The following is a 25,786-nucleotide window of genomic DNA, read 5'->3' as shown; positions in this document are numbered from 1 at the left end:
TAGCAGCTTGCTGAAATTACATTTTATATTTTAATATATTTCAGCTATAATATTTTTATTTACAGTAATGAACATTTATTTCATGGCTCTAGTTTTATTTATCTTAACTATAATAATCATCATTACAATACTTTGTATTTTAATATGTTCAAAATATGATTAAACGAAATTCCGCAAATATTTTGTAGCTGCACAATTTTATGATTATATATCAATGTGGCTAAAAAATATGAAGTAATAATCAGTATTAGTAAGAGTAAAAAAAATATTAAAAAAAAATACATAAAACATTTATATTTCTAAAAATGTAACATTTCACTTAAAATAAAACTTAAAATGCTAAAATGCTTTTTTTTATTATTCAAATTACAACTCTTAAATAAAAATTCTAATATTTATGGAAATCTTATTTTAAACCTTTTATTTTGATTGAAGTTTATTTTGGTGGTCCACATATTTAAACACCACAATTTCAATTTGATAATTGGACTAATCCATCTTGTGATTTTGGTTTTATTTCGATTAATCATGCAGCCCAATTAGACGGTCTGTTTCAGTGGTGTAGAGATAATAACACTGAGTTGCTTCTCTATTTCAGAGTCAGAGTGTTTGATTTGCATACGGGCACGTCAGTCGTCTCTTTATTTGCCCATCACATATGCGTGACTAACGGCCAGACAGATGATTGGAAGATCGTGAGCAGCGGTGGCGAGCGATTGGTCAGTGTGTGGGAGATCAGGATATGAGCCAAACTCTGGGAAATGCACAACAGGTGAGAACGTTTCTTTTAATAACGTTTTTAAAAATTGAATGAGAGACAAGTCTGTCATCAGAAAGGCACAGCATTTCAGGCATCACAGGGTTAAGACCATCCTGACAACATCTGAATCCCTCTGTGTGTGTGAACAGACACCCGGTTCAACACCAGCACCCTGGTGACAGCCAACGTCCCCGATCTGCAGTGAGGGTCTACTGGCTTTTTCCGAGTATGAGGACATTGGCATTGATCTAATTTGGCATCAACCAAGTAAAAGATGAATTTGCACCAAAATACCACAAAGTTCGACTGAACCCACAACCTTTGACTAAATATGGAATGAAATGTGTTTAATAACCTTGCATAGATTCATGATTTCTGACAGCCCGCTTTAACAAAAAACAACAACAACAAAAAAATGCTTTGAAACTTTGAAAACTATGATTTTTTATTCATTACAATATAAAGAAAGATTACTGTTAGTGCCAAGAGTTTCAATTAACAATAAAATACAAAAGGATCATACTTTACTATAAGTAAATGCTGTTGATATAAGAACTATACACACCCCTGTGATAAATATTAATATGTAACTTTGGTAGAAGGGAGCCAGATATATAATATATAAAAAGTAATAAGAGGGCAAAGGCACAAGGGCAACAAAACAATCACTTCCTGTTGTTTTTGAGGTAAATTATAATATGTGTGGATTCATTACCTTTGGGTGTGGAGTGTTTAAGCACTGGTTAGACCGTTGATTTCCAAGACTTCCTCCATTATAAAACAAGCACTTTGCTCAGAAGGGAAATTTATGATCACTTGGCTCAATTCCACTGTTACATAAAATCTGAACGTATGTATGAATCCAAATGTCTTGCATTGTACATATATGAAGTCACAAAAATAGCTGGGCTTCATGTGGTTGATAAATGTCTTCCAAATATATATAAATACTTTGCACATTTGGTTTGGTTTCGATTCATACCTGCCACCATAACTTTAGCATTTAAGATATTTTAGAGAAAGAACTCAATACTAAGAGTTGAATCCATGAGACAAATTTGAAATGTTTAGGTCTAAAATAAAGACTGTGTTGAAAATAAAGTGCTGCTGTGAAGTTGAAGTGACTCTCATTTCCCACATTGCATCGTTCTTTTGTCCATTTTCCTGAAGTGAATATTCATCTTGGTCTCGATCTCTACATTTTTCAATATCTGTGGGAGAGACGTTCGTGGCCGGGGTATGAGCAGCGTGCATTATATTTAATTATAATTCATATTATAAAAGTGCAAACCTGCATGAACTGTTCAAAGGTGATTCCCTCGTAAAATTCATCAGGACCCTAAAACAAAACAAAAAGTACCAGATCAACAGGTTTCAATAAGAAAATCACATCAGAAAGCCCATCATGGATTGCCAGCGTACCATCTGACCCACTGTGACACTTGCCACCTCCAGCATGGCAGCATCTGAAATGGCTTTGGCGGTTTCTGCTCCTATAGTTTCATAGCTGGACAGCAGCTCCTCCACCACCTACAATCAGTCACACTGTAGTCAAACATGCCACAAATGTGTTTGTAGTTTTATATAAAATAAGAAATGAATCTTACATGTCTGTATTCATCCAGCGTGATGACGCCATCATTATCAGTGTCATGCATGTTGAATAGAACTACAGAGAAGAAGATATAGTTTTGAGGTTTATATTTTTATTTGGATAAAAATCTCGGTAAAAGCATATTAATGCTGAAAGAAGTTGCCAAAAAATAGACTTTCTCAAGTATAAATGTTAAAAGCGACACAGTGAGGCTTCATTTTGTTTCGAAATTTGTATTGTCAAACGATTAATCGCATCCAAAGTTTTATATATGTGCACTGTGTATGTTTATTATGTATATATAAATACACACACATGCATGTTTATATTTCAGAATTGTTTATACATTATATTTATTTATAATATAATGCAAATCGATGTATATATTTTTAATATATAAACTGCATGTGCAAACGCCATCTCACGGCCACACGCGTGCAACTAGATCATTTCTCACAAAGACAAGCACAATCTAACAAGAGCAGCGCAAATTACCGCTAGATTTAAGACATAATTTTTTGGCCCTTAAATAATGCTGCAAATACCAGTGAATTGATGAGCGCAAATCTTGGAAAATCACGTAGCGTAATTCATTTAAAAACACTCCTCTCATAAATTAAACGCCAACAAATGCATATTCAGTAAGGTGAGTATTAAAAATAACTGTGCCCATGCGCAATAAGTATGGAGGCAAATCAGTAGCTAAACTCGAGAGGTTGAAAATCTGAATGTGAGAAAATGTTATATTAATATTTGTATTTGTAAGTTAAAATTTACATTCACAGCTCTGATGTGAAATGCTGAATCTTTCAATTTGCATATACAGACAATGATCAGAACACCCATGTTTTTAATTGGAAGTTGTAGAGTAATCTCTCAGATCTGGCAGTACAAGTTCAAATTCTAGCGCTCTGACTTTTGCTACACCTTTTGTGGTGTTCTTGTTGCAAAACTCACTTGTGCACTTGTATATGCAGATGTGAGAGAGCAGAGCCGGGACGGGGCTTTGGTGCGAATGAAGACGTTTTTATTGGTCAATGCCCAACCAATGAACAACGGCAGCCATTGCGACTTGCCAAAAAATAAATTTTGTGTTTTGATGCATATGTATCAGTTATTTGTAAAACACTGCAAACTATTTTTTTTTCTATCAGATAATACCTAAACGACAAGATAAATGCAGTGTCTTAAAATCCTGTAAAAGCAGTGTTTTACTAATAACTGATACATATGCATAAAACAGACATTTTACTGGTTTGATGCACGACCAGTGAAAAATGCCAGCCTTATTTCTTTCTTGGCAATTCGCGATGGCTGGTGTTGTTCATTGGTCAGGCATCGACCTGATGTCTTCATTTGCACCAAAGCCCCGCCACCGGCTCTACTCTCTGACATCTGCATGTAGATGTGACGTGACATACAGCCAAGTATATGGTGACCCATACTCGGAATTTGTGCTCTGCTTTAACCCAAAGTGCACGCACACACACACACACACACACACACAGCAGTGAACACACACATGGGCAGCCATTTATGCTGCGGCGCCTGGGGAGCAGTTGATAGCCCTTGCTCAAGGGCACCTCAGTCATGGTATTGAAGGTGGAGAGAGCGCTGTACATTCACTCCCCCAACCTAGAATTCCTGCCAGCCCATGGCTCGAACTTGCAACCCTTGGATGCAAGTCCAACACTCTAACTTTAGGCCACGACTTCCCCTATGATGAGATTCAGCTATTTACATCAGAGCTGTGAGTGTAAATTTCTACTTACAAATACGAATGTTAATATGACAAGTTTCTCACTTTCAGATCAACAAGCTTTCGAGTTTTGTTACTGTATTACCTTCATAAATGAGGGTTTGCGCTGGCGCAAGCTGATAGTAAAGTACACACATTTGAATAAATACTACGTAGATTTTATATATATATTTATAAAGCATTTTAGTTTTTTTTTAAAATTCAAATTACAACTGTAAAATAACAATCCTAATATTTATGGAAATCTTATTTTAAACCTTTTATTTTGATGGAAGTATATTTTGGTGGTCCATATATTTAAACACCACAATTTCACAAAAATGTAAAATATGTAAAAAAGGTTGAGAGGAAGTCGTGGCCTAATGGTTAGACAGTTGGACTCCCAATCGAAAGGTTGTGAGTTTGAGTCAGGCAGGAATTGTGGGTGGGGGGAGTGCATGTACAGTTCTCTCTCCACCTTCAATACCATGACTTAGGTGCCCTTGAGCAAGGCATTGAACCCTCAACCCATGGGTTAAATGCAGAGCACAAATTCTGAGTATGGGTCACCATACTTGGCTGAATGTCACATCACTTTCACTTTCACAAAAATTATATGTAAAAAATTCTAACAAAAAGTTAATTAAAAATAAAATGAAGACAGGAAATTAAATTTTTTGTATCATATTCCAAATTTGAACAAAAATCATAATAAAATGTCAATGATACTAATATATAACACTGATATCTTTTAAAAGAAAGCTGCTATACAAAGACTATCTGTATTCTCACAGCGTAATTTCTCCTTCTTGATGTTTTTCATCTCTTCATCAGCAATGCGTGGTTTGGGTGGTCTGAAGAAGGACAGGACCGTAACAAACTCCTCAAAACCAATCTCCTGCAGACAGCCCTTCTCTTTTTCACCCAAGTTCCTAAATAAAAGCATACAGACATTATCTGTGTGGACGCAATTGCTTTTCAGCTAAACATAACAGTAAACCAAACACAAAATGTTTGAGAAAAATACCTTAATGTGAAATATAAAATTCATTTTTAATTCGTTTAAATGCATTTCAATAATAAAAGATAAATAACTTAATATGCCATCTTCCTTAACAGAATTATTATTTTTTTGTTATTAATTATATGACACTTATTTGCTTTTCAGCAAAATGGTGAAAAAATAACTATAAAACACAAAACTCATGTAACTTAAAAAAAAAACAAACAAAAAAAACATTCGATTTTTCTTTCAAAACAAATATGGACCCATATGAATTTTTATTTTTATTTTCTGAATGCACCTTTTATCAAAGAAAGCCTCAACGATCTGTCTTCGGATTGGGTTGAGAGCCAAATTGCTAATATTCTCAAGGTGTTCACGTCTGAAATGAAAAGAAATGTTTATACTGTGCATTACACCTATTTCATTATAATGGAAAATGAATATTATCTGACATCCTTTTCAAAACACACACAATCCAATAATATACTATGTGTCATATAATGCAGAACTTTATATAAAATCAGAAGTTAAAATACATGTAGAAAATGAATGTTGCAGATGACTGGTTATGACAGTATTTTAGAATCGTCATCAAGTCCTTTGTACAGTAGACCTACCTTAAAGTGTCTTCACCTTGAGTCAGGTACATAAATCTGATATGGAGGTTATTTATCTGCTCTATGGAAACTAAAGTGAGAAAAAGACAGCAAATTCAGGTAAATTTCAAAGAACTTCACAGTCACTCACAGCTGTTCTGAAGGAGTGATGGAGACAGAATATGAGTGTGTGGGTGGTGAAGCCAAGATGAGCTAATAATGAATAAACTTATGCAAGGAATGCATCACGTGACAGGACCTCCCTAAAAATATGATTAAAAACCACACTGTACAACAAGTAACAATTATTTATACTTGAAATAAGTAGTAAAACAACACAAACGGGGCAAAATGCATTTTAAGTTTAGAAACATTTTGAGTCTCCCCCTCCCTTTCCTCACAGTGCTTTGGTCCAAATGCCTGCTTTACTGTCTATGGTTACACATCACCTACATGCACAAATCCGTCCAAAGCCAAGTAAGGCTGTCAAATATAAAATTTTATTCACATAAACATCGGACGAAGTGATTATTTTCTCTATAATACAGATTAGGCCAATGTATTTTTCGATGAGTGCGATATTAGCAATAATAACGTTACCTGATTAAGAGTCAAGGTTGCCAGGTTTTCAAAACCCGCCCAATTGCTACTCAAAAGTAGCCAAAACTAACCCAAACTATTTGCATTTCGAGGGGTCCCCCAGTAAAAATCTCGTCCCGGGATTAAAATAAACGTTATTGGTGTCGCTTCAACCTGCGGACATGAAAAACAACCCTGATAAAAAAAGTAGCCCAATTCCACGGGAACCCGCGGACCTGGCAACACCGCTTGAAGCTGTTGTGGTCGCGCCGTGACAGCGCAAAGTCTACAGCGGACACGAGCGCTGTCACGGCGCGACCACAACAGCTTGAAGTTGGCACGGTCTCCCTGCTGCACTAACAGTAGTATACATATCCTTACAAGAATAATTTGAGCTGTATTATTTGTATCCCCTTCAAAAATTGCTATTGAGAAATGTTATGTTTATTGTTCCCCACAACTGTTAGATTAAATTTACGCCCCTGCTTTAGAGACTATGTACAACACACTGTACCCTATATAAGAAATGTAAAATGTTAATATCATGCATTTATATATATATATATATATATATATATATATATATATATATGTTTATTTCAGTTGGCACTTAATAATAGCTTTTATGCTATAGACATATAACGCTTAACAGGTCATAGACATTTAGCTATGTAACCATAAAAAAAATGTACGTTTTACTTGAATTAAAATTAATGATCTAATATTCTGTTGTTTAATTTTTCTTGTTTTATGAAATAAAAAAATAAAAAAAAGTTTTCACCACATAGCCTAAATTCACACAAAACACATTAATTTCTGTAAACTGTATGCTATCCATAAATATTACTGCAACTTTTGGACAACTTGAAATTGGCAAAATGAAAAAAATAAAATGCACCTAAGTATTATGGCCCATGTTTTTTTGTTACTATATGGCATTTTTTGAAGTACTACCATGGTACCACGCGGTACCATGATACAAACTTCTGATATAATCACAGTACAATGTTCACTTAGAAACATATTCTAAGCACCTGAAAAAAAATAATAATAATAATAATAAAAACAATGTCGCTGTGTGCACATTGAAAAGTTTTATGGATACTCACAGCCAGTTTTATCAGCCAGATCTTGGAACATATGCAGTCGTCCAGACTGAGAAGCTCCCATGTTAAAGTCCGGAAGAGATCAGAAAGAAAGTTATGTGAAGAATGGTCAGAACTTTCACAACGTGCCCTCAGACTTTGATAGCAAAGCTCCGCCCGCTTATTAAATATGCCAAACGCGTCATTGACACACCTGATTCTCTCGTCCGTTTTTTTTTTCATGGGGTGGGGGGGTCTGAACATTCTTTTGCGAACCCAGAAATGGACATTTGTGTTAGGTATAAAAGAAGACATCTTCGTTTTCTTGTCTTAACATAACACTGTCAAAAAGATAATTCGTAAATAAATGGAATAGGCTAATACTTCTTTTAATATAAATATATAAAATGTATATTAAAGAATTAAAATACTATTTTAAATACAATAAATTAATATATTAAATAAATAAAATAAAATTTATTTTATATGAATATTAAAATATTTTAAAATAATCTGTATGATCAAAGTATCTTAAATATTATTATTTTTCTATAGTATACATTAAAAGTAATATCACAGTTCAAATAATGTTATCGTAGTATTCACCCAGTCTTTGCTATGATTAAGGTATACTGTTGTAGATGCTTATATTTGCATTATAAATATTTAAGGTTGTTTGACTTCGGATGAGTATTAAAGTTAATGCAAACACACTTTGGATACAAGAGGGGCACCACCCTGACTTGTTTGCCATTCATTATCCAACTTTCTCTTTAAGGTGTTTGGTGCACGTTATAAAAAAAATTAAAAAACAAAAAAATAAGAAGGAAATGGAAAAGGAACCTTATTAAGAACCTTATTTTCTAATAATATTCTGCATAATTAAATCAGCAAAGGAATTAAAGTAAAATGTTTCATTGGCAAATGAAATTCCAGCACTTTTTAATATTTGAATTGTATCTCAAGCTGACATGAACAAAAAAGAAAACCTATATTCTACAGAATGACTGAAGAATATCGCAAAGAGCAACTTGTGCTTCAAGATAGGAAACCTGACTATTTGTACAAAAGTATTTAACATGGTCAATGTCACAAATTTGCCAGACGCTCTCAAATGTTTGCTGATATACCAAATTAATCTGGAAGGGAATCATGGTTAGATGAATACATTTAAATATTCAGTTATACAAAATCTCTACACTTACAAAACAAGTAGATAAGTTATTAAAATACAATGATAAATAAATAACCAGACCAACAAAGTACAGCTTATTTTTTATTGCGATTCATTCGCTTATATTCTCAATACTTTTGTATTTACAACCACTATGAGCCAATCATTTCATGAGCCCTTGATCTCTAGGTTTTTTTTTCTTTTTTTTTTATATATAACTTTGAAATAAACATTACAAAATATTTTAAGGTGACAGCTTTAGATATTTGTGAATGTTAGTTAACATATTAACAAATGTGACATTAGTGCATTAGTTCAGTGAGATGTGATATGACTGATGGCATAAGGAACGGGCATGAAGCTGAATATCAACGCATACACAGATATTCAGACCCTCTGTAGTGTAAATTCACATAATCTATACACATACTATCTAGAGTATATTTTGTATCTGCACAAATACTGTAACTCAACCACATAATTTATACTCAACCACTCAAATACAACACAAGTTTCTTTCAACTTAGACTTCATTTTCAGCTCTGGGTCAAAGTTGCGCCTAAAACTAATCTAGGACCAGGACGTTGTCTTAAAAGAATTGTTCACCCAAAAATTGAAATGTGTTCATCATCAGGCCATCCAAGATGTAGATCAGTTGGTTTCTTCATCGGAACAGATTTGGAGAAATGTAGCATTGCATCACTTGATCACCAACGGATCCTCTGCAGTGAATGGGTGCCGTCAGAAGGGGAGTCCAAACAGCTGATAAAAACAATCACAATCATCAACAAGTAATCCACAAATCTCCAGTCCCATTCACTGCAGAGGATCTATTAGTGAGCAAGAGATGTAATGCTACATTACTCCAAATCTGTTCTCATGAAGAAACAAACTCATCTACATCTTGGAAGGCAATTGAGAAAATTTTCAGCTAATTTTCTTTTTTGGGAGAACTATTCCTTTAACTACAGTAGTTCTTCAAACTTCAAATCCAGTCCCTTAACAGCTGTAACAGTTCAGGAGAAAGTGAATGGCATTACGCATCTATAGTGGGGTGGCATTCTTCTCTACGGATCTAACAAATCATGGTCCTGGAAGTTGGCGGTGGGCTCCGGGGGCTGCCCTGAGTTGGGGTTGAGACCGTGGTAGAGCTCCTCTACAGTCCTGTGGGTCTTGCACATGTCCTCTGGGTAATGCGCCTGGAGCTCTTCATTAGCGATGTAATGTGTGTCAGAGAACTCGGTGAAGTAGCGGCCGACCTCAGGGTGAGCGATCTCCAGCGGGGCCGAGTGAGGTTCAAGATTCTCTGCAAACGAAAAGAGAAAAGGAGGGTTTCTTTTTTTATTTTAAGACTGCAATTGTCTCGACCTCATCCACCTGCCCCAAAAGAAATGATTCACTGATGCTGATGAAATTGAGCGCAATTAGGACAAAGACCTAGTTTTCAGATACCAGAAAGTGATAATAAATGAGTCTGCAAAAGTACATGCACAACCTAAAACTATGTTAGATTAAAAGGAAATGAAAAATTAAGTCATTTCCATTGCTTAAATCTTGGATGTCTGGAAAAACTGACCTTGCGCAGCATATCTACATGTCCCATCCTGCACTAAGACGTTGTAGAATGGCTGATCGGCCCCCTTAGACAGCTGATGGACCCTCATAGTGTTAATCCACTCCTGACTCATGGTGCATTTAGGGTCCCAACCGTAGATAACGCAGTTGTAGCCTGACCTATGAGAGACATCAGTTTGTGAACATTAAATGTGACCTTGGACCACAAACCCAGTCTTAAGTTGCTGGGGTATATTTGTAGCAATAGCCAACAATACATTATACGGGTCAAAATTATAGATTTTTTTTGCGATAAAAATCATTAAGATATTAAGTAAAGATCATGTTCCATGAAGATATTTTGTAAATTTTCTACCATAAATATATTAAAACATTATTTTTGATTACTACTAGGAATTGCTAAGAACTTCATTTGATCAACTTTAAAGCCGATTTTCTCAGTATTGTGATTTTTTATTTTTTTTTTCTGAAGATTCCAGATTTTATGGAAGGCTTATTTACCCATACTATGTATAAATCTCAATTTCATAAAGTTGACCCTCATGACTGGTTTGGTGGTCCAGGGTCACAAATATTAAATATAAATGCATGGTTCATCTACAGTCTACCTAAAGTTATGCAAATCATTAAGCCTTTTGGTTTCTGACATCCTGTGCCAATAAAAGCCTGATTTTACTTTGTATTATTTGGCCCAGAACTGTAGTATGTTTGCAGCATACATGGAGAAATGTAGTAATGACATGTGTTTATTATTATTAGCTATTAGTTACAAATTAGCATCACTTCTTTTTATCAATGTTTCCCTTGCTGTTCTCAAATTTGAGATTAAACGGATTTTCATATTCCATGTAGGTATAATTTTTTCCACTTACACAAACAGGAACCCACCTCTTATGTTTCATGATGAGGCCTACAGAGTACAGTACGTCCCTGTGCTCCGGCACGCTGCGCCTCTTCACCTCCGGCTCTACGGGATGCCTCTTATGCTGGATGTGCTCAAGCGTGTGCTGCACCAGATACCCGACCGCTCCGTGCTGAGACGGGTCCAGAGCCTGGATATGCTGCAGAATATCCAACACCTGAGATACAGACAGAGAGAAATCAAATATACACAGCTGTTATACTTTTCTCCCATGAGAATGTTCACATAGACATGATGATAGCCTTGATTATGCAGTTCGTATTTGGTGGCTTAATTGCAATATTCACCAGATTTTCAATGCAAATGCAACATTTATGAGTCCCTTATGAGTCTGTTGCTGTTATGTGTCAAACAAAAAGTTTAAAACCCACTGAGACCCCATGTTTAATATTCGCCTTGTCCTTTTTATTTTGTTTACATAGTCATTTTGTAAAAAAGTGTGACATGCTAGAGCTAAAAAGGCACTTTTTTGGAATCAGCATCCCAAAGTTTGTGAAAAAAAAAAAAAAAACAAGCAGCAGATATCATTCAGCAAATATGATGCAGGGTGGTGTAATACAGTAAAAACAGCATATTACTTTTGTTTGCACTCTTTGTGAATATCACCAATTACTATCTGCAGTGTAACCAGGGTGCTATTTAGTACCAGTCGTACATGGAGCAAATAGTATTTACTTTCAAAATAGCAATTATCTTCTTTTATACTTCTGTAACTAGTGTGAGTCGTCACCACCTTTATATTTAAAGGCCTTTTTCATGGAATAACAGAATGGATAGTGATAGAAAAAAAAGAAGACTTCAGCTAGTTGGAGCTAATTTAACTTAATTCAATCTAGCATCCTTATGAGAGTGTATATGTGCCAACCACTGTGCCAGAGAGATTTGATCTTTTTGACTATTCTTAAATAATAAAAAAAAAACCTGTTACTGACATTCAAGTCTCATCTGTGTGATTGAACTCACTTTCTCAGGCCAGATGCCCAGGTGGAAGTAGAGACGGGCCTGCAGCAGAAGATACTGCACATTATCAGGGTTGATAGTGAGGTAGAGATCCAGCGAGTCCCGCAGGAGCTGATATGATTTCTCATTCCCTTCCCTAGACAAAACGCAAATGCAAGCACATTTCATAACAAACTTTGGTCTGACAAATTCAGCTGACAGCCAAGAAAATGGATTTCATTTACACAAAATCTACAACTGCAGAATTCCCTGACTTGCTTACTAATGAGCATAGAGGTTTTTTAAACACCTCCTTCATTCTCAGTCAAATTTAAGTGCAGAGATTTAAGGAAACGATCCTTAGACAACAGTACAACAATATGAACATAAACAACATTTCACAACACACTGACTCCTTTAAAAGTAATCAAAATGCATGTGTGATTCTCACCCTCTTTTGCCGATGTTCAGCAGGTTTCCCACCATCCGCAGCAGCAGCTCGCTGGTGCTTATAGCGCTGTAATAATCTGCTCCCACCTGGTGCCGGATCAGATTCTCACACTCTTTAGCAGCCAGCTGCTTTCCTTTCCCAAACGTGTCGATGTATACATAGTCATAGATGTCCTCGCTCCTGCAAAACAACTCAAAAGTCAACTTAGATTGTTGTTTTAGGTTTAATGCAAGCACAGCACTATTGTTTGAGATTGCAACTCTACTTATAGAAAATGTAAACTATATTACTGTTGGTTATATAGAACAGAATGTTCACATATACTATGTAGCAAATCTTGGATGCTAAATAAAAAATTATATTGTCATCCAGCACTTTATATAAAGCTGGAAATATATGTCCAACTTTAACCACAGTATACACACACAGGGCAATGTATAGGCTACTATAAAGCAAGTCTTACTGCAAAATGTAAATTTCATGATCTCACAGCTCGAAATGTGACAATATTAAGATGTCATAAACATTAGCATCATGATTTTTGCAACAAGGTGTATTGTAAAAAGAGCTATAACAATAACTTTGACTTGAAACTGACTGTGGTTTGCGGTTTTATTTCATTCTGACCGACTGCAATAGAATGTGTTAAACGCCCACCTCCTTTTATTTTGGCACCAGCGGAGCAGGAAATGGTTGGGGAAGTTGACAGGCTCCAGAGGAACTCCTAACTTCCTGGCCAGAGTCATGTAAAGCACAGAGAGGCTGATGGGAATGCCCGTCCGACGGAGCAGAACCTGACCACAAGAGGGCACATTGTGAGAAATACAGTCCATTTCTGTCAAAATATTAAAACGTATTATTATTATTATTTTACTTTTAGCACAGTTATATGAACACGAGAAAAAAGTAACATGTTAAATTACTTTAGTGTTTTGTGGATTTGTTTTTGTATCAAAAGTGTTTTTTTTTATACATCTAAAATATTTTTTCTTTTGCTTTAATTTCATACCATTCAATGGTCAGTAGAATTAATACTGTTATTTTGCATATACACACTAAATTGATCAGAAGCGATAGTAAAGACGTACAATTTATTTCAAATAAACAATGTTTTACCATTAACTTACCAATAATAAAAAAAAAATTATTTTTATTTTATTTTTTTACTTATTTTACAAAAATAAGAAGAAGAAATACATGTTACTTATGTAATGCATGTTACATAATTATATAATGCGTTGTCCCTGACACTGGTTATCCAGACATGCCTAACCTGATGTATGTATGAGTTGAGTGGATTGTAGTAGTCCCGCTCATTGCCCTTGTACTGCAGCTGGTCATACAGCACAGCATTCAGAGCACATATGACTTGCCTTTCAAACTCCAGGTTTTCCAGAACAAAGCAGTCACCTGGAAAACATTCCAGTGAAGACACATACTGAATGCTACAGCTTTAAGAACAACAATGCCCTTGTGGTTGCTTAACGCAATCCAAAGCAGATTTAAAAAAATTTGAAAATTAAAGACATTTATTTTAACGACATCAAGCTGAAAGCTTTTATCTGACACCGGAAAGAACACAAGCCTGGCTACACAGGTCTGACTAATAGACTTCATGTGAATAGTAAATTGAATTTTTCCGGACTGACCTTGACTGGCTCGTAGACTTGGGTGTGTGGCATTTTTTACTCGCAGATACTTCTTCACCTTGTCAGTGAGTTCTTCTATCTGTGCAGATATGCTCTCAAGAGTGATATCAGCCAGAGGGTTGCAATACCGATCGACCAAAACAGCACCTGGAATTGGAGACCAAACAATCGGATGTGTGTTTTTTTAATATAAATCACTGATCTAAACACTGTTGCACCTCATTCATCCATAACAATATAGTGAGGAGTCGACCTTTCATTGCAAATATTGTGAAGCTCAGTATGCAGCATACATATTTCAAATTCATCATGCATGTCTTTGAGCTATGATTATTGTATATGATTTTAGTTACAGCACAACAGACATCATCATTTGGCCTTGTCGCTGGTAAGATTTTTCCATAAAAGGAACAGTTCACCCAAAAAATGTTTCTTGCAAAAATCCAGCTTTCCACTTCACAAGAGTCACTGTGGATTATTGTGATGTTTTTATCAGCTGTTTGGACTCTCTTTCTGATGGCACCCATTCACTGCAGAGCAAGTGATATAATGATAACATTTCTCTAAGAAATTAAACATTTCTTCTTTTGTGAGACATCAGCTTACCTTCAAGGGCTGATTGTTGTTCTGGTGGTCTCTCAAGGAAACCCCTCAAATTCCTCAGAATGTTCTGCTGCCGGAGGAAGTAGAGGATTTTCTTTGCATAGTACTTAAGTGTCAAACATTTCCTGGGAAAGAAGGAAATGCATTAATTCAGTTAAACCATTAAGTGTTCAGAGGAAAATAAAATGACATAATTGTGAGCTCCTTTCTAACCTTTTGTCCGAGTTCAAAATGCCAAGCAGCTCATCCTCACAGAAGTGTTCTGGAGCTCCAAGAGACTCGATTTCCGCAAAGCTGTCTCCAAGAACCTGACCAACGCAAGGCTGAGTTACAGATCTCTGGGTTAGTGACTAAAGCAAATTATTCAATCCGACTTACCATATAAATATACCTGTCCAACCGTAGCTTAATGACCATACCAAAAAGATTACAATTTTTGAGAAAATGATCAACTGCTTTGTAACTTAGTCTATTTTAAAGCCACTCACAACTTCTGTGAAGAACCTCTTGGAAATAGACTCTACTGTTCTTCTTATCTGTTGACCAACCATGTGCCGGGTTTTGAATTCTTTCAGCCAATCGTATGACTCATTTTGTTGATAAAATCTCTGCAGCCTGGGCCACCTAAAATATTCACGACACAACAATAATGTTGAGGCAATAAATAGGCACACATAAGCAAACCTATTCCTTAAAAGGGGATAGTGTCATGATTTGTGTCTTATTTAATATAATATTTGTGCTAATACATCTCCTCAAGTAAAAATTAATAAACAAATACTTTTAGTAGAGGGTACATTTTGTCAATTCAGTGTTATGCAAAATCTACTAAAAAAGGATGTAATTTACAGGTATCTGCTAAGACACAATAGTAAGTAGTTTTGTTATTGTAATAACTCAAAATGTAATAATCTTAAAACCATACTCCTATTTAAAGACGCTCATGTTTTCTTATGTTTGTTTAATTTATATGATTTATTAAGAGCACATCAGAATATTATGCATTTCTATGTTCAAGGTCACTTTACATTATCAACAATTATAATTGCATTTAGTCCCCCCTCACCCACCCCCCACCACCAAGGAGTTTTAGGAGCCGATTAAAATGAAATATCACATATTATGCATCTCTGCATTTGCACGCAGGACAAATTTGGTGCATCAGCAAAATGAGAGCACGATCTGACCGCTCTCAACTCACACACTGAATGCACGGTCAAACACATTTCTTATGGTTTGATAAACTGGAAGTTGATGGAGGTATCAAGTTTTAGAAATGTTTTAATTTATGCCACCTGAGTTTGTACTGATGCGCCCAGACCTTTCCTCTGCCATGGCATACGTCATGCAGCCTCTTGCACGTGCAGGAAACATTGCAGATGTCGATATGGTTTAGAACGGGGAAGCACAATATATGCTCTAATAATTCCGCTGGTAAATCGGTAAACTGTTTGGCGAAACTCTCTGAAATAACACCGTTTGTCCCTAAAACCGGATCTCCCGTGTATGGCGTCGCCATCTTTTCTGTTTACTCAGATGACATCATCTAAGCCCCACCCAGTTGTCTGCGAAAACACGCCCCTTTCTGGTGCAAAGGGCTGAACTTTGAGCTTGAAAAGATCCGAAAATACACATATTTATTTAAATATATTGAACATGTACTATAAATAATATATATTCAATACCAATTTTAAAATAAAAATGAAATATAGTGTGTCAGTAGTAAATTTCAGTAAACATTATTATTGCCATTAATTGTAATAATCCAGTGAGAATCTTGCTTGCACAAGGAGTCTGATAGTCTAAATAAATTACATTTATCCCCATAATTTGTAATTAATAACAATTTTTAAACAACAATTAAAAGTAATAAATACTTAATCTTCAAACTTTTTAAAAAGTAATAATCGTTTTATGAAACATAAAACAAACGTACAAGTGATGTAGCCAACCCTTTTTTATTTTTTTTACATTTGCATTTTTACGGAAATATTTTCTGAAATAGTTGATTGGACGGTGTAGTTGATTATTTGATTGGATGTATGTGTGTATGTGTGTAATTTTTATTTATTCATTTTGTATTATCACTTAAAAAATAAAACGGGCTTGAATGACGCGCGCTATTGCGCATGTCCTCCCGCCTCCTCGTGCACGCGCACGCGAAGTTTTAGCTGCATTTTTGTTTGTTGGCCCGAAAGAGTCAAACCAGCTGATCTGTTTGTGTGTCAGGTGTTTAAGCGGGCGTGAATCACACACACTGCGGGAAATCAGCTGTTTTTACAGCTCGACAGGTGAGTTAGCAACCAGTTTACAAGTTGTCAGGCCAATTTCGTCAATAATACCTCACAACAAAAAACAATGAGGCATGAAACCTTAGGCTAGCCTAAACAAGCGTATATGAGCACCTAAAATGTTGATAAGGTGTGTAAAAGTTTGTATTTTGATACAGAAATGTATACTTGAGTGTTACGTAATAGGTTAACGTTTGTTTCGTTGTCACTTAATATGTATTTACGCCTACAGTAGCTTAAAAGTACGTTAGCTTCTTTTGTCTATTGTTGTAGTAACGTAAAATGTCCTCATTTACTAGCTAGTAAACTTGTTCTCTTGTCTTTTCTTGATCTTCTTACAGGCTTAATGAAGCTTTAGAGAACGTAAATAGGGATAATATGTGTCCAACTACTTAGTTACCAGCGAACGCAGGTGGTTTGACAACGTCCTGCCTTTAGAGATGCACTTTAATCCAATTTTTGTTACATTGGCCAGTAATGCTAAATTGTAGCTTTTAACCAGAGTTCAACTCTATTGTATTTCATCATAAGCTATGCTTCAGATAGAGAGTTAGTAGACAGGTTTATGTTGTTTCGAGGAGGAAGGTTTCCCATCAGCAGCTATTATGGCAAGTGTCCTTGCATCAAAAATGGGTCTCAGCTCCCTTCGGAAGAAACAAGCCAAAACCTTCAATGTCACAGTTGTTACAATGGATGCAGACTTGGAGTTCAGCTGCGAGGTGAGTAAGTGTTTTGTTTCTATGTGCTGAATTAACTTTAAACTGTGTACATATCACCTTCACATTATTTTACGGGAGTAAACCTTGTTGTAGCCTACAACCAAACCTGGGCTGGCAGTGATCAATGCTTCTTATCAGTAACCAGAGGGCATATACACTTAACTTGGGGAAGGCACCAGACAGTCGACATTTTAATGTCCCCACTCAGTGTTGTTGTGCCCTTGAGCAAGTCACTCAGCCTGACCTGTTTCTTGGGGAGCTGTCTCCTCAAGCTGCTTTAATGTTTGAACAGAGGCACCTCAGTGGCCTTAAGGAATAGATCTTCCAAAATTTGGAAATAGTGTGATTGCTTATTCCCTTCATGTCATTCCAATCCTGTATTACTTGTCTTTTTTGTTCTTTTTTCACAGTTTAACAAAATGAGTACAAGCTACAGCTTGCATGCAGCGAAAGTGGATGATTATTTATATTACCAAGCTATTAGAAAAGCCCTAAAAAAGTGGTGACCATGTGACTTGTTGTGCAATGTATTCTAAGTCGTCTGACAAAGCAATATTTCAATAACATAAAATAAAATTAAAAAAAGTTAACCATGTAAATGTAACCGGCCTGTCTATGGCACGGTTTCGATCTGCGTTGTGTTATAAATGAAGACACGGATCACAGGAACTGCTGCTGATGGAGGGTTTATTGAAATGGAGCATGCAGGTGCTGGATGGAGCAGAGAGAGTACAACAATGAGAAAGGTTTTCGTTCTGTGATTTTTCCACCTCTCCTCAGCGTGCTCAGCGCGGTCTCAGTGAAAATCACAATGATAACATCAAAAATACAGTGCCAGATAAATCGTTACAGACATTTATCCAGATATGATATAATCTTCTGCAGCAAATTTTTAAATCAAACATGAATTAGAATTGATGAATTGAACAAAGTGATACAAAAATTAATTGAAGATCAAATGAACAATTATCTATACCTGGATGGAGCAGAGAGAGTACAACAATGAGAAAGGTTTTCGTTCTGTGATTTTTCCACCTGGACAGATACAACACCAGTTAATTGATTCACTAAAATCACTGTGTCCTACTGACGCACATACATACTCAAACCGCTGTACTCAATGATAAACCATTAGATGTCATCCATCCACACATAAAACAATTTTCAGTACGTTTGTAACACTCTTAACAATAATATTTTAGCATATTAAGTACTTATTAACAATTCTGGTAACTTTTACAACTTTATATTGGCGGAGCACCGCTAACTGCTTACCTCTCCTCAGCGTGCTCAGCGCGGTCTGAGGACGCAGCGCGGGCTGAACAGATATGACGTCACAACGTAAAATCAATATAAAACTCATTTCCCAAAAATGACTCAAATAAAGGACAAACCTAAATTATCACATTTTCGTGAACGGCAAATACAAAATAAATACATGAAAATTGAAAGGAGGGATCATTAGTGAAATACATTAATATAGATTGTGAGTACACACCCTTATTAACATCCGTCACATTCACCCCTCCTGAATTTCACTAATATCCTGACCAAAATGACAAAAGCAATTGATCCAACAGAACCAGATTTTCAACGAATCTCATTCGCAGTTCAACATTGTAAGTTATCTACTTAAAAGATTAAGAAAAGTCCAAGATTGATCAAGTCTTAGACATTCTCAGAACAGCATGCTGCCTTGTACAACACACACAAATCTGGTCTATATTACACTTAATGAAATTCATACGTCACACACCCCTTCACAGTACTGTGACAGAAAAATAACATATTAGATTTTTAAAATAAAGAAAGAACTGATCCTGATCTCTTGCCTAATGATGACCCCACCATCTGACTGTAAAATGGTCTCTGTGTCATGGATTCAATCAAACGGCTAACTTTTTTGACAACCCTTCCTGCACGAGTCCTAACACCCTGTGTGTCAGTGGGAATTTGTGCTTGTGTGTCAGGAATACTGTTAGCATGAGAGTCATCCACAGTCTGTATTTGTGAGTTAGTGTTATTATCATGAGATTCAGTTTCTATAGCAGAAACTTCATCAGAATAACCACCAACGGCCTCATTTTCTCTGGGATTTTGATAACAGACACTTCTTCGACTTTGGATAGAATTATCAGATTCCAAATCACCATCATCACACAAAGGTTCTTGATCTTTAACTTCATCTCGTTCATCAAGCCCACATTCCTTTGTTCCATCATCAAGACTCTCTTCTTCTGATGAATCAGATAACTCAGACATACAAGACTCTGTCTCCATAGTCTCAGCATTTAACTGGATGTCCTTGCCATCTTGAGGTGGTTCAATTGGTAGAAAGCTGACATCCAAAATCAAATTTCGATGCACCACCTTGGATTTCCCAGCATCATCAATCAGTTTGTAGATGTTAGTTTGAAGGTTTCGATCCTTTACAATATAGACCGTTGGATCCCACTTGTCAGCAAGCTTTTTCTTTCCTCTTTCACTTTTGTTTGCAAGGAGCACTCTGTCTCCAATGTTCAAACATGTACCCTTGACTTTCCGATTATAAGCCTTAGCCTGCTTTTTCTGTTCTTTTTCAGTGTGTTTCTGGGCAATGTGCGCTGCTTCACGAAGGTAAGACATAAGTGTTTCTGCATAATTGTCATGGTCAACAATCACAGGGTCATGCAACACCTGCCCAAAAATGACATCAACAGGTAGCTTTGGAATGCGACCAAACATCAACTGAAATGGGGCGTAACCGGTGGTCTCGTGTACTGTGGCATTGTATGCAAATGTCAATGTCTGTATCTGCTCAGGCCACTTGTGTTTCTCCTTGAGAGGCAGAGAACGAAGCATACTGCCCAGGGTCCGATTGAACCGCTCTGTTCCACCGTTTCCCATCGGGTGGTACGCTGTAGTGTGTGACTTCTTAATACCTGCCAGCTTGAGCAGTTCTGCAATGAGGGTACTTTCAAAGTTGGTCCCTTGATCCGTATGAATGCGTGTCGGGAAACCATATATGCAGAAGACATGATCCCACAGCTTCTTCGCAATTTGTTTTGCTTTCTGGTTCACACATGGAAAAGCATGAGCCAACTTTGTAAAGTGATCTGTCACGACTAATACATCTACAGAACGCTGCTTGCTGTCCTCAGCACTCCAAAAGTCCAAACACACTAACTCCATAGGGGCCGAAGTCCTGATGTTCTCAAGTGGGGCTCGAGCAGATGGCTCAGGTGTTTTGGCCAATATACATCTCTGACAACATTTGACATACTCCCTTATGTCACGCTCCATTCTAGGCCAGAAAAAGCGTTGTCGAGTTAGCTGAACAGTTCTTGACTGTCCCTGATGTCCAGCGAGATCGTGCACACCACTTAAGGCTTTAGCCCTGAGACTAAAAGGAAGTACAAGTTGGAACTTCTTATGATGGCTCAAAGGATCTTTTGAAACACGATAGACTAATCCATCTTGAACCTTCAGTCGATCCCAATGCTTAAGAAGATCTAGAGCCTTGGTATCCATTCTAGCCACTTCTCGCCTTGACGGACGTTTATTCTGACTCAGGAAGGGTATAACCTTTGAGATTACTGGGTCTGACTCTTGGCCCTGTCGGATCTCATCGAGAGGGATTACTGCAATTGTGTCGTTTCCAGGGATTGCTGCATTCTGAATGGACTGGATTGCCTGCATGGCCCGTAGCTCAGTTACAATCTCCCATTGATCGTGGAGGCTCAAAAGGGTCGTGACCGTTGTGTGATCACAAGACACTGAGTTTGACTGAGACAATACATGAAGGGTGTTCACTTGTAAACGGAAAATGTCCTGAACTCCATCTTTATCAACACTTTCAGCCTCAGAGAGTAGACTGCTGTATTGCTCTGTGATAAGCCTGCGACTTACTGTTTTTGTGAAAGGATCACGGCTCAAAGCATCAGCTACTGTGTTCTTACTTCCAGCAATATGCTTGAGATCAAAAGTATAAGCAGCAAGCTTAGACACCCAGCGCTGTTCACAAGCATCGAGTTTAGCCTTTGTTAGGATATAAGTGAGTGGATTATTGTCTGTCCATACAGTGAACGTGTGGCCCTTTAGCCAATGACTGAATTTTTCACACACACTCCACTTTAAGGCTAAAAACTCGAGCTTGTGTGCTGGATATCTCTTCTGAGAGTTACTCAATGACTTGCTTGCAAATGCAATCGGGCGTGCTTTTTCCTCACCTGCTGGTATCTGTGATAGCACAGCGCCAAGCCCTTCCAGAGAAGCATCGATTGACAAGACTAATGGAAGGGAAAAATCGGGATGTGCCAAGACCACACTCTGCAGCAAGCTCTCTTTCAGCTTAGAAAGGGCATCGTCACACTCTGGGGTCCAGTCATCTGGCTTCAGCTTTCTGTAAGTGCCTGCCTTAGCCTCAGTTTTGACCTTTGTCCTCCTCTTCTGTCCAGCAGTTAGGGAGAAGAGTGGTTTGGCAATGGAGGAGCAATTAAGGATAAAGTGCTGGTAATAGAGGATCATCCCCAAGACAGATTTAATCCTCCGTACAGATGGAGTGCACCCATCTTCTTCCATGAGGTCAGCTTTTGACAGTTTTGCTATGGCTTCAACCTTTGAAGGATCAGCGGAAACACCATTCCCATCGATGATATGACCTAAAAACTTAACGGACGCTTGCATCAGATGGCACTTTTTTGGGCTTAATTTGAGATTGTGGCTCCTCAATCGTTGGAACACTAGCTCTAACCGCTCCAAAGCTGAAGTCTCATCAGGTGCAAACACCAATAAGTCATCCAAATAACACAGCAGACTGCTAAAATTCAGGTCCCCGAAGATACTTAACATCATTCGCATAAAAGACACTGGGCTATTACACAACCCTTGAGGCATCCTGTTGTACTCATGGAGACCTACTGGAGTTGCAAACGCGGTGTACTTTTTATCTTCTTCAGCCATGGGGATGTTATAAAAGCCTGACGTTAAATCCATAGTACTGAAGAGAGTATTTCCACCCAAAGCAACGAGACAGTCTGATTGGTGTGGGAGCGGGTGCGCATCCTTAATGGTCCTAGCGTTCAGCCATCTAAAGTCTGTACAGATCCTTAAGCTGCCGTCCTTCTTCCATACTAAAACCAAAGGTGAGGCATACTCACTCACTGATTTACGGATTATTCCTTGCTCTTCCATTTCTGAGAGAACTTGGCGTAATTTTTGATAGTGAGCAGGTGGTACCCGACGGTATGGAAGTCGAAAAGGGCGTGTGTCAGTTAAGTGGATGCGGTGAACAAAACCTCTGACCTCCCCACAATCCAGAGCATGTTTGGAGAATACATCATTGTAGCTCTCAAGCAACTGGACAAGCCTTTCCTTTGCCGCATCACTGGCAGAACATGAGTCAATGTCAATGTCATTGAGGCTTACGGCCCTAAGTCTCTGTTTAAGATCTCCTGTGACACCAGGTTGGTAAATTTTCTCGGATGTGGGCACCTGAGCATGACTGACACCCTGCAACAGCTCAAAATCTTCCACAGCAAGACACGGGAATACATCAGCTAGTTTACAGTTCCTTTTAAGGGTGACCGGCTTGTCCGAGAGGTTGGTAACTTTTAAAGGAACCCAACGATCTCCCCACAGAGGTGTAACAACACGGCCTATGATGATGTCCCGTGGCATAGCTCTGGAAGAAGTGGCCTCCACGACTACAGTGCTCCCTGGTGACATGATAGTATTACTCGGCAGCCGTCCCCAGACAAGGTGTTCTTGTTTGGCCATTAGGGTGACTGACTGTTGGAGCTTAGCAGTCCCAACCTTGTCTGGTGGATCTCCACCTCTCCAGCGGCAAGTATTTGCCATGACATCCAAGAATCGTTCACATGAGAAAGATGGCTCTGAAACACTGTTAGACAAAATCCTCCAGTAATCATCACTGATCTTCATTCGGTGCATGAGGAACTTAATTACATTGGTACCGATGATTAAATCATCCCGTTGCCCTGGCACGACTAAAACAGGGACTAAACATCTTTCACCATACACTTTCAGCTCAACTTCATACATGCATTTTGGCTTGGTTATTTTACCTCCACATCCTATTAACATTATTTCTTGTGTCAATGGTGTGGGTTTTGGCAACACATCTTCACTGAGCATTCTACTCTCTACTGCTTCACTGAAAGTGCATGCCATAGATCCTGAGTCCAACATTCCCTTCATCTGGAATCGGTCATTCACATATACAGGGGCATAAAATAACTCATCAAACACTTCAAGAGTTTGCGTATTCTGTGCAATCACTTTGACTTCAGCTGGAGCTTGTGCACATGCACTTTCATAAACTTGCTTAATATCTGCATTTTCGAGGGTTTGTTCCATTCCACCCACACGTCCCCTCTCCAGGTGTGGGTCGACTATTTTAAAGTCGGTGAACCCTGAAGTGGCTTTGTGAACTGATTGCCAGTGCTGGGTTGACTTTCTGTACAATTCTTCTTTATGTGACCAGGTTGGAAACAGGCGAGACAGAGTCGTTGTCTCCGACAGTGCGCTAAAGTTGAATGCTCATGAGAACCGCATACCTTACATGGTCTCATAGGTGGTTGGCTTGGTCGAGGACACCTAATCTCCGCTTGACTATTCTGGAAAAGAGCACGGTCAAGTAGACTGATGAGTGTCTTCATACAATTATCATCATTCTGTGGAGGAGATGGAGTGCCAGCATTAAGATTATCGGACGGCACAACAGGGAAACCACTAGCTGCAATCTCATTCTCTGTAAGTGACTGAGTATGAGCTGTAGCATTCCTCATAACAATGTTACGCTTGAATTTGACTGCTAACTGTTCCTTTTGTTCAGTATGATATCTGTCGAGATGCTCTTGTACTTCACTCGCCGTCCACTTATCTGGTGCTTTCAAGCGGAAAATTGCTGACAATGTTGGGTCTGGGCAGTATTTGACAAACATCATAGCTGCCTCCTGGCATGGGTTATCCATCTGCCGCCCAAGTCTATTTAAAGCCTCCTCTGCAACATCCACAGCCTTATTTAAACGGACCCAATACTCAACTGGATTTTCCCCAGCAACAGGTACTGTGCCGTAGAAATCCGCTAAAGGCATAGAGGAGAACCTGACCTCACTGAAATGCTGTTTCAGAATATCAAATATTACTCTGGGGTTCTCAGAGGGTCTTAGGGAAGTGTTACTACGAAGGGTTATTCGAACAATGTCTTTGGCTTTACCCATCAGCCTCGAAAGGATTTCATGATGATGCTCAGATACTGGTAGGCCTCTTTTCCGCAGGTAAGTGTCCACTAAATCCTCCCACTCATGCACACTGAACTTATCAGTTACATCTCCTCGGAAAACAGGGGGCTCCCTTACTTCAGACTGCATGACCAGTTTAACTCCTGTTAAATTTAGTGAGGGTGCCTCTGAGAATGACTGACCTGCACCTAAACTTTTTGTCTGTGCATTACTGGCTTCTCTTTCCCCACACCTTTCCCCACTTTGAGCAGAAATTATAGTCTGTCCTACTTCCTGAGCAATGTGTGTTATGAGGTTATACCATGCTGCATCATTTAAATCAGGGCTGACTGATAATGGATTACTCCTTAACTGGCTAGGTGTTTGTTCAGTTACTCGAGTAGAACAAAATTCAGGTGTTCGTTCTACATTACCCCTCCCTACAAAAGGAGTAAATGAATGATCACTGAGGTGTCTTCCTCTTGCAAAACTTGAATCTGACATGTCCCTATCAACATTAAAAGTATCTGAATTGAAACCATATGCCATTATTCCTGTTTAAGTTATCAAAACACTGAATAAAGAATTCAAATGGCAAAAACACCAGCAGAACTAAATAAACTAGAGAAAGAAAAATAAAACTAGTAGTGCTAATTGTATAGTAAAGTGTCCAGTTCTTTGAAAGTGCACCACTTTGTGTTACTGCTCATCAGAACCTGGTCGGAAGTGCAGCATCCACCGGTGATCAAACGGCATTGACTCTTGGACGAAGATCCGAGGTGAGCTGATCTTCATCCGGGTCACGGCACCACTGTAACCGGCCTGTCTATGGCACGGTTTCGATCTGCGTTGTGTTATAAATGAAGACACGGATCACAGGAA

The 25,786-nt window shown here is 37.9% G+C and overlaps 2 protein-coding genes and 1 long non-coding RNA gene across 5 annotated transcripts; 1 reads left to right on the top strand and 2 right to left on the bottom strand.

The window, feature by feature from the left end:
• Positions 1-1,187: 1,187 nt before the first annotated feature.
• LOC127957124 (calcineurin B homologous protein 3-like) lies at positions 1,188-7,528 on the bottom strand. Its single transcript, XM_052555512.1, has 8 exons — positions 7,383-7,528; positions 5,716-5,785; positions 5,397-5,477; positions 4,885-5,024; positions 2,368-2,429; positions 2,183-2,290; positions 2,052-2,099; positions 1,188-1,971 (listed from the first exon to the last, which is right to left on the bottom strand). The coding sequence occupies exons 1-8, from the start codon at positions 7,441-7,443 to the stop codon at positions 1,888-1,890; spliced, it is 654 nt and encodes a 217-aa protein (XP_052411472.1). The 5' UTR covers positions 7,444-7,528; the 3' UTR covers positions 1,188-1,887.
• A 1,093-nt stretch (positions 7,529-8,621) lies between these two features.
• Positions 8,622-16,235, bottom strand: LOC127958911 (F-box only protein 21-like). Of its 3 annotated transcripts, XM_052557958.1 has the most exons (13): positions 15,967-16,235; positions 15,160-15,295; positions 15,050-15,076; positions 14,885-14,979; positions 14,675-14,796; positions 14,069-14,215; positions 13,693-13,829; positions 13,077-13,213; positions 12,420-12,599; positions 11,993-12,125; positions 10,996-11,186; positions 10,109-10,266; positions 8,622-9,838 (listed from the first exon to the last, which is right to left on the bottom strand). In XM_052557958.1, the coding sequence occupies exons 1-13, from the start codon at positions 16,188-16,190 to the stop codon at positions 9,600-9,602; spliced, it is 1,926 nt and encodes a 641-aa protein (XP_052413918.1). In that variant the 5' UTR covers positions 16,191-16,235; the 3' UTR covers positions 8,622-9,599. The 3 variants fall into 3 exon arrangements, with proteins under 3 accessions (XP_052413918.1, XP_052413920.1, XP_052413919.1); XM_052557960.1 differs by lacking the exon at positions 15,050-15,076; XM_052557959.1 differs by lacking the exon at positions 15,050-15,076 and having other exon boundaries at positions 14,885-14,994; positions 15,967-16,234.
• A 575-nt stretch (positions 16,236-16,810) lies between these two features.
• Positions 16,811-18,280, top strand: LOC127957045 (uncharacterized). The gene is made up of 3 exons (XR_008153692.1): positions 16,811-16,962; positions 17,304-17,681; positions 18,092-18,280. It is a non-coding gene; the product is annotated as an uncharacterized LOC127957045 (long non-coding RNA).
• Positions 18,281-25,786: the final 7,506 nt, after the last annotated feature.

The sequence above is a fragment of the Carassius gibelio genome, chromosome B5 (assembly GCF_023724105.1).
Source record: "Carassius gibelio isolate Cgi1373 ecotype wild population from Czech Republic chromosome B5, carGib1.2-hapl.c, whole genome shotgun sequence".
Taxonomy (NCBI): Eukaryota; Metazoa; Chordata; class Actinopteri; order Cypriniformes; family Cyprinidae; genus Carassius; species Carassius gibelio.
Note: the sequence above shows the minus strand (reverse complement) of the source record. Positions and strands in the feature narration are given on the sequence as shown.